Source organism: Akebia trifoliata, chromosome 12, assembly GCF_017979445.1.
Source record: "Akebia trifoliata isolate Shusen 1 chromosome 12, ASM1797944v1, whole genome shotgun sequence".
Lineage (NCBI taxonomy): Eukaryota > Viridiplantae > Streptophyta > Magnoliopsida > Ranunculales > Lardizabalaceae > Akebia > Akebia trifoliata.
The window spans coordinates 35,154,812-35,166,869 of NC_141386.1; the positions used below are offsets into that span (position 1 = coordinate 35,154,812).

The 12,058-nt window shown below is 33.3% G+C and overlaps 1 protein-coding gene across 1 annotated transcript; it reads left to right on the plus strand.

The window, feature by feature from the left end:
* The first annotated feature begins 300 nt into the window (after positions 1-300).
* LOC147389880 (U11/U12 small nuclear ribonucleoprotein) lies at positions 301-8,647 on the plus strand. The gene is given in 11 exon segments (XM_086418577.1): positions 301-529; positions 1,930-2,013; positions 3,731-3,911; positions 4,005-4,341; positions 4,463-4,546; positions 5,057-5,122; positions 5,837-5,909; positions 7,215-7,603; positions 7,838-7,859; positions 7,862-7,877; positions 8,392-8,647. Coding segments are annotated over 9 exon segments (1,221 nt in total). The 5' UTR covers positions 301-529; positions 1,930-2,013; positions 3,731-3,756; the 3' UTR covers positions 8,471-8,647.
* Positions 8,648-12,058: the final 3,411 nt, after the last annotated feature.

Consider the following 12,058-nt stretch of genomic DNA (forward strand, 5'->3'; position numbering starts at 1 on the left):
ACAAATAAACCTTGAGATACACATCAAAAGGCTCTGATAAACCCGTAAAAGTAAATGTCGACTTATAAATAATTTTATAATTTTTACAGGTTTGTTTATAAATAAGAAAATGCTGCAACATGACAAAAAGTATTTACTGCGATTCTCACAAGTCTGACGTGGAATGTGCACATAACCATAGATGTTTTTCCTCGCGATACGAGAAAAAACCATCTACGGTTTTGTATGCATGTCCACGTCATAATTGTGAGAATCACAGTAATCCTGTGTTTTTAGACATGTATGTCAAGGGTCGAAAGCTTTAGCTCCTAATCTTTAAAACCGTAAATTCCGGTTCTGTTATTCGGGGTTTCAATGATCGTCTGTGTTTAAAACCTTTGATGTTGGCTTAAAAAAGGCTTTTGTTATTGTTAAGGTACTCTATCTTGATTCTTGACTGTGGAACTACAGGAAAGAAGTGCAACAGAGGATCCTCTCCCCCTCTCTCGACTCTCTCTGTGGATCTCTCGATCTTTTGAAGGCTCCTTTGGTGAGTTACTCTGTATCTTCTTCTACTTTTCTTTTTCTTCAATATGATACCAACAGTGGAATGAGATTTTCCCTAATTTATTTATTTTTTTTTGTTGAAAATTTGAGATCGATTTTTCACCTAAAAATCTGAAATCTATAATCTAGAGAAGTTCAACCTCACCTTTGAAAGCCATAATCAAGAATAAAATCTCCAGATGGGTTCAAGTGGATGATGGTTTCTTAATTCCTCCTTGAATTCAATTAGTCCTTAGCAGCCTCAACGTGTGGTAGTGTGTAAGAGACAGAGATGGTGGGTCGAAACCCTAGAAGAAAAAATAGAATAAGTAAAAGTTGGGGTGTCAATAGGAGTTTCAAAACTCTTTTTGACGCCTCGTCTCGTTCATGAACGAGACCGAGTCGTCTTGAGTGAGTTTTTCAATATGTATAGAAACTCTGTTTCATTTTTTTTTATTAGATTTTTATTTATTGATTTTAAGATTTTATATGAGCCTAATCATAAATGTTAACAACTGCTAAAATTGTTTGAATAAGTGTTATAATGTTTTCTAACGTTGAGATAATAATTTGAGCCAAACCCTTGTAACGATTGAATGGTAAGTTTTAGTTTATAATTTGGGTGTAATAAGTAAAAGTTGGTTTACACAATATGAGGATGAAAATGTTGACATTGATTGAGGATGCGCATATAATACGACACCAAATAAAGTTGATGATGATTTGATTACTAACATGAATATTGTACGAGATAAGATTGCTCAGCAGATTTATAATGCCATAAATACATGATGATGTAAATTTTATTTAATTATGTATTTTTTATTTGATAGACATTAAGTATGTTAGTAAAGAAAAATGAAATTGAATTTTATTTTTTTATTTTTTAATGTTAAATCCTATGTTTATGTTTATTATTAACATCTTATTACTTATATGAAATAAATAATCTATTTATTTTTAATTTCATTCAGTAAATTCTAGACAACAGGTTACCAAACAATTCAACATCTTGATGGCACAATTAGACAACTTGTTATCAAACAATATACTCAATTTAACAAGTTGCTTCAGCAGCAACAACAACAACAATTTTCTCTTAGTTTCAACAACTTAATTCAGTAACAACAACTTTACACACAACTTTTCCAAACAGACTAAGCAACTTCTCTCTCCTCACTTTCTCCAACTTTTCACCCTTTCAAATCTAAACCCTAGTTTTTGGGTTTATAGTTTTTTTATTCCTTTCCCTATAATGATTTTTTTTTAACTAATTAGGTTTAAATCTAATTATAGTATTGATCTCTCAACTTATCCATATATATATGTATATGTGTGTTAAGAATTCAAATTTCATTTTTTTTTTTTTTTTAATTTATGTCTGATTTCATTTCTTCTCCTCAGGAAATATTCAAAAATGCAATATTGGAACCTGGGCTACCTTCAATTTTTGTGCTCCATACATTGCAAGATGCTATAAAACCTCAGGTCTGAACAGTCTTAATTAGAACTCTTTCCATCTAGATAAATTTAAGTTCCTTTAAAAATAAAAATTCATGTAGAAAATACAAATGTATGAGTAGACTGATGTTATTCACGTTTTATTAGACTGTGAATGATTAATATATGTTATTGGAACATGTGACATTCACATGTTATATTTTATGTCAATTTTAGGGGATATGTTGTCGGAATTTTAAGGAGATTATTGCCATCTTTTATGTTATATGTTACCAATTTTTTTTAAAGAAAACTAAAATAAATATGATTTTATTTAAATAAAAGTTCATATGTGAACTTTAGGCCCTCTGTATCTCTCTTCATATGTGTTCTTCTGTAGATGTTCTAAATTCATTTGGTCTTTTAAGATCTTCTCTTCAAAGAGTAACAAAGATACGAACTTCTACTCTCTTCGAATAGTAAAAATGTCAAGACCAACTCTTCGAATCTCATTTCCTACTCTTTTAACAAACAAATGGGTATGTTGTTCTCTTCTCTCTCTGAAGGATCTAATCAAGTGTATGTGTGGTCAAAGGAAATGAAGTATTTCTTCCTCCTCGTTTCGGTCGCCGAGAATTTGTAGAAGATCCATAGCTTGACAACAAGAGTTCGACTTCAATTAAGCCGGAATTGGTTGACAGATTGTTGGCAAATCCTCAAGAAAATTCCATGTGTTGATCTGAGTAATTCAATTGACGCATGGATCAATATGCATTTAGGGTTAGGATTTTTGTTTTTGAGATAGTTAGAGCTTCTTTTTCCATTCCCATTTGCACTTTGTATTAGGGTTTTAAATCTTACCATAATTATTTTAGAATTATGAACTATTTGTGTAAGCGGAGATGGGCATTCTATTCTTAAAGTATTTCTTCCTCCTCGTTTCGGTCGACAAGAATTTGTAGAAGATCCATAGCTTGACAACAAGAGTTCGACTTCAATTAAGCCAGAATTGGTTGACAGATTGTTGGCAAATCCTCAAGAAAATTCCACGTGTTGATCTGAGTAATTCAATTGACGCATGGAGCAATATGTATTTAGGGTTAGGATTTTTGTTTTTGAGATAGTTAGAGATTCTTTTTTCATTCCCATTTGCACTTTGTATTAGGGTTTTAAATCTTACCATGATTGCCCCTGAAATGTTTCATTCGTTTTCCGTATGGTTCATTTGCCTTGAATAACAAATTTTTATTTGAATGTTGTTGTGTTTTTAAATCTTACAATTGTTAATGTTTCTATTTGTAATCACTTTATTACTTGCATCCCATATCAATCCCATACTCTGTTTAAATTTGTTTGTAATCCCTTTGTTTTGTGTTTTCTTTATCAAACAAGCCCAATAAAATTTTGTGAGAATTTTCCTGAGATACAACCAAGTGCTTGACCAACAAAAGGTTATAAAAGACTATAATTGTAAAATGCAAAGTTTTTTTTTTACGACGTACTAAGCAGGGCCTAAATATTGTTCTTATGTTTTTTGGGGGGAGCAATTTATTGGAGCTAAAATCTGAATTTGATATATATTCTTGATTAATTTTGATTCTGGTTTCGCTCCAAAATTTTATTACATTTCCCATCTTTTTTGTTAGTTATTCCAATTGGTTAGGATTTACTTCAGTTAAGTGGATTGCAACAACGATTGTACCCATATCTTGGCAACATGGAACATGGTTATATTCTTGTAGATGATAATGGTTTATCTATGCAGATGGTCTTTCTTCCACCATTGTAAAGATGAATCCAATGCCGTATGGATCCGGGGCTGCACCTCCTCCCTGGTTCCCAATATTGCAACCCAATCCCTTAGTCACCAGCTCTTTTTGGGATTCAAGAAATGTGCACGATCGTCTTAGAGTTTTACAAGATACCATTGATCTTGCAAAAGCAATGTACGCCTTCTATCGTCAAGTTATATTTTATGTTACCGTCACGAATTAAAGCTTACCTTCATGGTTATTAACTGAAATTGATATACCCAACAGGGAGAGAGAGATAGAAGTGATGCTTCTAAGTAAGGAAACTACCGGGCATGTGGAAGAGTTAGATAATGCAGATGCTTCTGTCTGTAGGCTTTTCGAAGTAATTAAAGAGAAAAGGATTGGTTTGAAACTTCAAGAATCCATTTCGCTCGAAGCTGCAAACTCTTTAATCGTAACTTTAAAAAATCAGCTTGAGCCTTTTAACGTTCTCATGTGTCAAACAAGTTCGTGGGAAGAGAAGTCTGCAGCAGTCAGATTAGCTAACAAGATACAAAAGTACAAGCGAAATGGAAGTTGGAAGAAGAGAAAGAGGAAACGTATTGCGGAAATGCTTGCTAAGGTGGTTCATACCTGGTTTGTCCGACCAGTCAGTTTGACCTTCACCCTCTCCTCTTACACAAATAATTGCTATAACAGTGCTTACTTCATTTATCTATTTTTATTTGTTTTGATGGTCTTAGGAATGTGAAAATTTTGACCAAGCTGATCAAGAAGCCGATGAGTGGAGGGCTAGAGAGATTGCTAAGGATATTGCGAGGCGCAAGGTATCGTACTTTCTATTTAATAGTTGGCACCTTCATGATCTTTTCTTTGATTCTTTTATGAAATTGAGAGAAGAAGAGATCAAAAGGGATCACCAACTTTAAAGATTTCCAAATGTTGGTCCTCATCTTTTGAGAAGAACTCATTATCCATCAATGTTGCTCCACAATAATGTTCACACATTTGTTTATTGGAGACATGTTTTTGTAAGAAATTGTACTGACATGACATCTCTGTTTTTTTGTTGTTTATTGTGGCTTCATCATAATCATTTATATTACATATTGACATGTCTATTGTGATTTATGAGTAATCATAACTTGAGATGGAAAATTGGGATCTCTGTCTCAGATATGATTGATATTTCTTCTTTCTTGTTAGAAATGCTTGGTAACATAAGCCTTACTACCATTCTGCCCTTTGGCTCACCATCTACATTTTAGTAGTCAAATTTGCATGCAGTTGCAGTTTCATTTATTTTGTCAAAGGTTGACTGAAGCATGAGGTTGCAGGTAGAAAAGATGAAGGAAATCGCAAGACTTAAAGCTAATGAAGAGAGAAGGAAACTAGAATCTGAGGTGAGCATTGTGAGAAATATACTAAATAACCATGAATCAAGGAAAACGTTTTTACTGTATTTTTCTGGTTGGAAAATTTTAATATGGTTATCTAATATTCTCCCCTATTATCAATCAATGAACTTTTAATTGAATTTGCGTCCAAACCTTCAAAAGTTTGATATACATAAACTTTCTGTTTGATTTTTTTATCAGTTCTCAATATTTATATCTATTCCTTGACTTAGGTTGTGAGTGTTCGTCAGGTTAGTGTTGTTGCTTCCAAATACTGTCAATATTATACTAGGGTTTGGCTATTTTTATTAGCTCTTATTAAGTGCTAGACACACTCACTCTGGTCCAAGTGATCTTCTTTCTTCATTCTTTTATTCTTTTTTATTTATTTATTTATTTATATCTTTGCTGGAGTCATTTTAGCATCAACTATATTTCATCTAATTTAAAAAGAAGTTTCTTTTGGTTGGATGGTAGGAGTAGAACCAGTTATGGCATGTGCAATTCTTCTAAGTTAGTCTATGGCTTCTGTTTGGTCTCTCATTTAGTCCTTCTCTCCTCTTGAAACAGTGAATTTCCCTTTATCAAGGGTTTGGTGGGTTTTTTTTTTTTTGTTTGAAAATTTCACATTGATCTTCATCTTGATAAATATTTTATAATGCTACGGCTATTTATCTTGTTAATTTTCCCATCTCTGACAACATACTTCAACGTTTTCAGCTTGAACTGGTTTTAATTGTAGAGAAGTTGCAAGAACTACGCTCCATCAGAATCCAGAAAATGAAGAAACAAGGCAAGAATCCTTCAATCCTTTTTGTTCATCAAGCTTACTGATTTCACTTGGGACTTCTGAGTGGTGATGGTTTCTGATTCCCAGTTTTCTAATCTTTCATGCACATTGCAATGTAACTTTAGGCCGTGGGTTCAAGTCCAGCTTACCATAAGAATTTATTACTTATATATATAGAAGGGGTTAGCATGCACTTGATTTTAACTCAATTGGGATGCCTGGTTTCTCAACTCTCAGTTTGATGTGCATTTTTGGCCCATATGCATACTTCTTGCCTAATGAAATTTGACCTAATTAACTTTATAGAGTTGCGAAATTAGAATTACTAGTATCTGATGACCTTTCAGCTAGATAATTTGATTTTATTGCTTCTACCTAGCTAGTAAGAGCTAAAATTTGCTGGACTTACCCTATCAAGGTAATGCTAATGAAAGGAACCAGATTTCTCATGTTTGGTTCATTCTTGGAACACTGGGTCTTGCCGTACGTTTATAATCACATCATAACTGCATATGTATGAATCCCTTTGATACACATATTATGATTTCTCTGTGAATCTTATGAGTTGAACAGAATTCACAATTCATATCTTATTATTGAAATAACAACATGACACATTTTTCAGGTAAAAACAATGAATCGATGTATTTTTTTTTTTCCTAAACTTTAAACCACACCAAAAAAAAGAATAGTGGATGTTTATATTAATTACAAACATCATCTAACATGAAAGACAACAAATTCATGTCCATCCATTCAATTTGAATTGAGAATTAGAAATGTTTATCAGATCGAAACTAGTTTAATTTGACAACAAAGTGATGTAACTGAGGGCGAGGATTGTCCAAAACATGTTTTCCTTCTTCCTTCCCAGATTTCATCCCTAATATTTCTTGCTTTTTTATTTCTGAGGTAAGCTCTTTTGTTTGTATATCTATTGAGTTTAGAATATTCTCCCTATTGCATATCTGGATTGCTAGGATAGATTGTAGTATGTATGTAAAACCTTTGCATTGTAAGACACGTTGTGTGGCTGGAAATATATATCTTTTCAGATATTTAATTTTTTTTGTAAATCTTACGAATCAATGATTTGAATCCTCATTCAATTTGAATCTTACTTCCGTAAAATTTTACATTAGTATTCAATTATGACAACATTGCATTGGAGGGTTTTGTGAGGTTGGCGACATGTTTAAAATTTGATACCTCCTAACATGAATCCTGATAATGATGATAAACATATATAGAGATCTAGATGTGAATGCACCATTATTAAATTCGATCTTGAACTGAATTTCATGGCAGGCCATTTTCTCCCAGAAGAGGATGACAAATTTCTTGAGCGAGTCCAAGCTGCAGTCGAGGAAGAGGAGCGCCAAGCCGCTGCTGCTGCCGACACAGATGCTGCTAAGGATGCCATTGCAATGGCTGAGGAATCTAGGAAAATTATCCAGAGTTGTGGGCCTGACACAAAAGATGCCGGAGGTAATAACGATGAAGGTACGGTGAGTCAAGCTCGGGTTCCCGAGATTGAAAATGAAAGAGGCTCCAGTGTAGTTGCAGTGCCAAAATCTGAACAACAGGGATTAGAAGGACATGTTTATGGTGGGGCATATGATTCGGTTGCAAATTTACCTCTTGAGTTTTACCACTATTACCATGGCAGCAACACTGACATGGGCACACTGATTGAGGTGATTTCAATTAATTCAAGTCTAAGTTACCTGTGTTGAAGCGACCACTTCTGTTATCTGGAAAGTGATGAATGTAGCCGTTCTCTGTCCGATTTTCATTATACTTGGATTGAGGATTGACTATAGTTTTACATTGTTTTTTTTTTCATATATGGTCTCATAGTGCCTCGTTCAGCATTACTAGAGTTCTCTGAACCATTTTATAATATAAAGTTATTCCATCTTCACATGCAGGTCAGAAGAACATGGGATGCATATTAAGACCAGGAGGAAGGTAATTTATCAACCTTTTATTGCTAAATGTGGGCTCTCAACCCCAAATAAGGGAAAACTATTGGAATTTATTCTTGTTTTGGTGCCGCCCCATTAGTGGATGATTTTATGGAGCTACTCGAGAGGATTTTAAAAAGATCATTTTGGTTATTGTGACAAGAAGAGGTTTCTGTTTCGAGCACCAGTGTTTAGCTTCAGAAGATTTTCCATTTATTTTTCTTACGTAATATTCGAATATTTAATCCATTTTTATTGGTATGGGTCTCTAAAAAAATTCTCCTAAAATAGCTACTGCTGCTAAAAATAGAGATTAAATGTGGATTATCTTGCAGAATAGATTTCTCCCATCTTTGGCTACTTCCAATAAATTTACATGCTGGACATCAATATTACACTTTTTTTTTTTTTTTTTAATTCTTTTTAGTTGGTGGTGTTCTTGAATTTATTTTTCCACAACATTTCTTCATCTAGATGAGTTTTTCCAACTTTTCTAATTCTTATAAATTCTGTTGCAGCCGAATACCTGGGCACTGGGTTCAGCCACCACCTCCAGCAAATGAGATATGGGCGTCCTATCTGGTGGAGCCCAAATGAGGCCTAATCAGAGGAATGGATGTGTAATAGGTTTACAAGCTTTATTTGGAGTAATTTACATAGAAGTAGAGGTCAATATGTTTAACACTAAGAATGTAAGCTTAACAGATGTATACCAACCAAACTAAATGGAAAATCTTATGAGATGATAGAATGACAATGTTTTATGGAATTGAATTTTGGCTAGTCATAATGTTAATAAATTGTGACGAGAATGTTGAGGTGGATGAGTGGAAATATTAGAAATTAAAAATGAACATATTTGGGAAATTTTTGTTTGAGGATAGAACTATCTTTTATATATTCAAGGATATTTTTATAATTAAAAAAATATATTAGTTAATGTTTTTTTTTTTTTTTTAATAATGGGGGATCCAGACTTACATCTAACTAGAGGGACCGGACTAACCAGGTCTAGGGAACCAAGGCATATGGGACTCTCTCTCTAGGCACGTGCAATGCCTGCATATCACACGCATCAGGTAAGTGAGGGAGCGCCCTTGCAAGTGGCCCCAAGGAAATATTGTTCATACTGGGTATCGAACACAACCTACAGACTTGGTTAATGTGGATTTGCGTCCACAATACTCATTCTTCTCTCATTATAATAGTAAAATTTTGGGTAAGTGGAAGAAAAAAAAACATGTCGTATGTCATACATACATCATCATTTCGTGATTATTAAGTAAGGAGCCAAGCAAGATTAATTGCTGTGGTTGGCTGCAATAGTGACTTAAAAGGATAAATAGCTGAGACAAGTAGAACATATAATAGGCTAAAACAGAAAAAACCAAAGTAGTGATATATAAACTTACTTGGCTGTGCTTCTTCAAGGAAAATAAGAAGACACAACACACATCCCTCCAACAAATAGAACATATGAAAGTAGATAGAAACAACGAGGCAATGTAAACATTTTCGGCGTTGCTCACGGCATATTTTGTCTCTGTCGCCTATTTTGCTTCCTCCCATGTGAGACCAACTCCTTGTAACTTGGCCCATGCTCCTCTTAGTTTTTATTAGCTAAACTTGTACGCCACTTCTCTTTCATTTTCTCCATTTAAAAAATCATATATTTTTTTTTTCTTTTAAGAAATTTCACTGGTTTTTAATCCTTAAAACTTAATGATTGGATCCTTACTTATGTTTCAAAGCCATGTAAATTACCTAATTTTTGTTCATATCTCTTCAATATCTCAATCGACGTTCTTTTATATATTGAATGTATACAAACCATTTTAATTGACTTTCTGTTAATTTATTATTTGTTGGAATTATTCCTATATTTTCTCAACATCCTCATCTCTGCTATGCTCAATTTATTAGCATGATGCATTTATCTTAGTTTATTATATGCCGTTTTAATTATATATTTTTTCTTTGAATTTTGGTGTTATATATGTGTCAGTCACATAGCACTCTAGAAGCACACATTGAGGTATTTCAATACCGTCAATTTTTACTAGTCATTCCTCTTAATGAATGTTTGTACTAAAGTTACACGCTACATATTTGAACTTATTTTTATTTATTATAGTTTTACGTCTCTCTCTAGTCCATTAATTAATCCTACAAGTACTAAGTTATGGACAAACAATATAAATAGATTTGGATGAGAGTGGAACCATGCCGCTACTTTTCAGGGCACAATTCAATTAAATAATATCGATTTATTTTAGAGATATTGTCATTTTAAAGTGAGGAAAAAGCCAACTCACTCTAATGGGGCAAATCATGTTGAAATAAATTGAAAGTTGAGCGAGAGAGAGAGAGAGAGTAAGGCTTTCGATGAGCCAGGGCAGGCCACAAACGACCCGATCCTTTTCGGGATTCAAAATCTTAGTAAGATCCCGGCCTATCAAATGGTTGGCCACTTAAAAATATCTATATGGACAAAAGCATTCAAGCCTATTTATGAGATGGATCGGCTTGAAAATTTTCTTATATATACATTATACTTTAAATAAACAAATAATAAAAGTTATCAGGTTGGGATGCTTAATGGGCAATACCCCCAAATCTGTACCTAAACATGAAGTGGACTTAGCCCAGAATGACCCAATAACTAAGTAGGTCTTCTACTACTACAAAGCCCACTTCTCATACCCGGCTCACTAAAAGCCCAGAGAGAATTGGATTCAATGTGAACCTGATTAGGAAAAAGCAGAACCTGATTAGGAATAAGCAGGGTAAACATGAATTGCATCCAAACACCTGTAGAGGACGACAAGCAAGCCTTTCATAATGTTGACAGTCACGTGCTACTCTCGTGGTGGGCCTAACAATTAAGTTCGGGCCTGAGTTCGCAAAAGAACAAAAGGAGACAAAATTACAAAAAGAGCAAACCATTGTCTTCTCATAAGGCTTTTTTTTTAGTTATATTTATTGGAATCCTGGTTTCTAGTTTCTTGCCCCACTCTCTTATCAACATTCAATACTAATAATTATCTCATTAAAACATTATTATGGCATCACTTTTGGTGTCTCCTTTTAAAGATTTATAGGAACATTTTTCTAATTTAAAGATTGAAAGTGACAACACCTTTAAAAGTTATTTAGTGGAAAATTATTAATTCTACGTAATGTAATGTGCGATCATGATTCATGTTTGGGACTAATGGGTTTTTTACCCAAACTTCCAATTTGACACAATAATTAGAGAACGATATTCGTTCAATCAATCTGAAAATTGAGGTCAACTTAATTACTGTACATTTAGATTGTTTAACATGATCTGTGTGGACCTCAACAAATGTCAATAAAAATGGTAGTTATTATTATTATTATTATTCAAACATTAACATCAAACTACGATTCATCTTCATTTGATTTATAGCTTTACATTAATTTAATATTTTCCTATATTTTTATATTATATATCATTGTTTACTAATTCAAATGGGCTCTTTTGAATTTATATTTCCTTTAATATATTAACATATTGAAAATTCTTTTCTATTACACGACATAGCTTACGCAATTAAACACTTTTTTTTTTTTTTTTGGTTTTATTACCATCACTCATGCTTCTCTTGTCGAAAATTTCCAAAGGAAAAAATAAATATTAAATTGTTTAGTTGGTTCAAGTGGGAAATAAAATACTGAAATATATTATGCAAATACAGCACCATGTGACACTTGGCACACAATTAGATAATTTGGTGCATTGGATATATATATATACTTTTATTGTAAGGTGGCATGATATATTGTTACTTGGCATGCGGAGACTATTTTTCCATAACAAGCTTCATGTGTCCATCCATTCTAGCTTTGCAGTATGAGGATGAAGATAATAAACTTACTAATATTTTGCGTTTTATCATGCTTGATTTGGTTGGTGAGAGGGCCAAGACCACGCCTTAGGAAGCGGAGGTCTTGAGTTCAAATCCCATATTGGGGGCTACTCTCAAGGATTTATCCCAAAAATTACTTAGTGGGGCGGGGAGAAGATTGCATGTGCCTTGAGGATTAATTGAGTGCTTTAAGAGGCCAGATATCACAATTCCAAACTAATAATAATAATGAAAGCATAAGTTAATATTTCATTTACTATTCTCAATCATTAGGGGTGGTAGTTGAATGAAC